Source organism: Physeter macrocephalus, chromosome 2 (assembly GCF_002837175.3).
Source record: "Physeter macrocephalus isolate SW-GA chromosome 2, ASM283717v5, whole genome shotgun sequence".
NCBI lineage: Eukaryota > Metazoa > Chordata > Mammalia > Artiodactyla > Physeteridae > Physeter > Physeter macrocephalus.
Genome location: NC_041215.1, coordinates 129813776 through 129816607, shown reverse-complemented (window position 1 = coordinate 129816607; position 2832 = coordinate 129813776). Strand labels below are relative to the sequence as shown.

Genomic DNA, 2832 nt, shown 5'->3' with positions numbered 1-2832 from the left:
ACCAGTTCCTGGGAGCCCATACATAGCAGAGGTTGTGAAAGGTCGGGGAGGGGGGAACGAGGTGGGCGGCGTTTCCTCGGCAGAGCCTGACCTCCTTGGCTGTCAAACTACGAAGAGCTCGATAGTAAACGCGAGCAGGGCCTTCTCGAACCTGCGCTTCTGAACTGCTCTTTCAGCGTTCTGGGCTGTCAGTCAAGTGACCCACTGGGGTCCAGTCCAGCCTGTCTGGGCCTCAGTTTTGCTCTTTCAGAAAACTGACAGCGTTCTGGGATGGCAGTCAAGTGACCCACTGGGGTCCAGTCCAGCCTGTCTGGGCCTCAGTTTCCTCCTCGGTTCAGCGACAGGGTTAGACACTCTGATCCCGAGGCCTCTTTCAGCTCTCGCGCGCCACAGTCAGACACTTCTGAGCGGCGCGGCCGGTTCCGCCCTCCGGGAAGGGCCCGCGAGAGGGGAGGCTCTCGGTCAGCACCAAGGACAAGGGCCCCGGGGCGCGCTGCGCAGACGCAAGGTCACTTCTTAGCCAGTCCCGCTCATCTGCGGGTGTCTGGGCGCCAGGGTTGGGAGGCGGCGCGGGGAGGGCTGTGTGTGCTGGGGAAGTGGTGAGAGCGGGGGGAGCAGCCCCGGGGAATGAAGTAAGGCCGGGCCCCCCGCGGTCTCGCAGATTCTGCGCCAAGAGGCCGAGGGCGGTTCCTGCCAGTCGGGCGCGGCGCCCCCGCCCGCCCCTGCCCGGCCCTTGGCGGGCGTGGCGCTGCTCCGCACCTGGAGGCCCCGTAAAGTCCTCCCCACGCTTGCGTTGACCCCCTCCACCCCCTTTCCTTCCCGAGCCTCGCCTTAGCGCCGCGCCGCCACCACTGACCTCTCGAGGTTCTTTTGGACACACCCACGACTCTGACCGCACCCCTCAGGGCTGGGGGCCCCGGACGGCCTTTCGGCTCCCCGTGACTCAATTGCCTGTGGGGGAAGGGTCCCCACCACCCTATCCTCCCCCGCACGCCCGGAGCCCCGCCCCCGCTTGCCCCGCCCACAAGCCCCGCCCGCCGTTGCCCCGGGAGCCGCGGATCCCGCAGCTGCAGGAAGCGCCCGGCGCCGCGGAGCTGTGCTCGACGCCAGCACCGCCGCTCCCGCCGCCAGGGCCGCCACCGCGCCTCAGCTCCGGCTCCCGCGCCCGCGCCCGCTCCGTCGGCCATGCTGCCCCGCCGCGCCCCGGCGCCCGGTGCGCAGCTGCCGCCCGCGCCCGCCCTGCTGCTGCTGCCGCTGCTGCTCGGCGCGGGGCCCCGCAGCGGCTGTCTGGCCAGCCCGGTGCCCGCCGCGTCCTTGTCCGTGTCGGGGCCATGCGGCGCACAGCCCTGCCGGAACGGGGGTGTGTGCGCCCCGCGCCCCGCGCCCGGCCCGCAGTCCCCGGCCGCCGCCGGCGACCCCGGCTACAGCTGCACCTGCCCCGCCGGGATCTCTGGCGCCAACTGCCAGGTGAGTGGACGCGGCGGGCGCGGGCCGGGGACCCGCAGCCTCTCCCCGCCGGCCACTGCGCGCTACCCGGTGCGGGGCCCCAGGGTGCCCGACACGAGCTCTCCCGCTTCGGGAAGGGGATGGATCTGGCCTCTCGGCCCACGTGGACGCGGACCCCTGGCCGACCTTGCAAGTGTCGCTTCTCTGCCCACCCTGGTACTCCGGCCGTGCCGGCCCGGGGTTCTCGGAGCGCGCCGCTCCATGGCCTGGCAGCCACCCTAGCTAGCTCTGGTACTCCTGGCACGACCATTAGCCGCCAAGTGGCGCGCCCATCTCGGCCCGGGCCGAGCCCCACTCCGCTAGAGCCGGGTCTTGGTACCCGTTCTGGCAGCGCAGAGGGACCAGCTCCGAGCGTCCCTGGCGGGGTTCATGTCCAGGTGGCCCCTGTTCCTTGTCCCGCTGGATCCTGCGTGTGTCGAGGGTGAGCCGTATGGGCGGCAGGGAGTGGCGGGCTCCGTGCGCAGGGGTCGGGCATTTTCCTTCCTTTCCAACCCCCTTGAGGGCTCTAACAAAGCCGCCGGAGGCCGAGAGGTCAGCTGCCGCCCCGCGGCCTGCGACCAGCCCTTTCTGAGCTTAGGAGGAAGTGTTGGAGCAGCAGGAAGCACTGGAGGGGACGTTGCGAGTTGGGCTTGGTGTGTCGCCTTCCCGGCCGGACGCTCCTGGAGGCGCACGTTTGGGGCAGGCAGCCTAGGAGTGAGCTGGGCACCGGCAAGCTTCAAGGAAGCTTGGGGCCGTGCAGGGACGGGAGATGGCCAGCGGCTAACTGTGGATTTGGGATTTCCAAGAGAATTTGGCAGATGATAAACAAGGCTGGCTTACAGTTTGTCAAAGCTCGGTGAAACCTACTAACCTAGTAACACCAACATTTTCAGGAGGCGACTTGGCACACAGTGTGTGCAGGTAGAAAATCCCCGAAGTCTCTATTCCAGGGCAGGGCAAGTGAGGGATTTATCTGAAATTATTAAATTCAACCAAGTGAATGTGGAACGTATACGGGATCAGATGCTTTCTTTCTTACATATGGAGTGGAGGAGTTTGTTTCCTATACATTTGATAAAATGCCCCAAGAGTTACTTTGAAAACGCTCAAATGCACTTTTATTTCTTTGGGTAAGAGGCCAATATTTTTTAATATAGGTAAATGGGATTGAGAAGCTTGACCTTGACAGACAATTTTTACTATTTCCTAGAATCTGTTTTTCCTCATTAGTGGCAAATTATCAAGCTGAATCTATCTTTGCAGCGTTGTGCTCTTCTTTTGTTAATTGGTTCCAATAAGCTTTTTTTTTTTTTTTTTTTTTTTTTTTTTTTTTTTTGCGGTACGCGG

General features: G+C 64.1%; 1 protein-coding gene across 1 annotated transcript in view; it reads left to right on the top strand.

The window, feature by feature from the left end:
• The first annotated feature begins 1185 nt into the window (after positions 1-1185).
• Positions 1186-2832, top strand: part of DNER (delta/notch like EGF repeat containing) — a 358880-nt gene continuing 357233 nt past the window's right edge. Inside the window, exon 1 of the mRNA XM_024124691.1 lies at positions 1186-1467. Within this exon, the coding sequence (XP_023980459.1) occupies positions 1186-1467 (282 nt within the window). The remainder of the gene's footprint in view (positions 1468-2832) is intronic.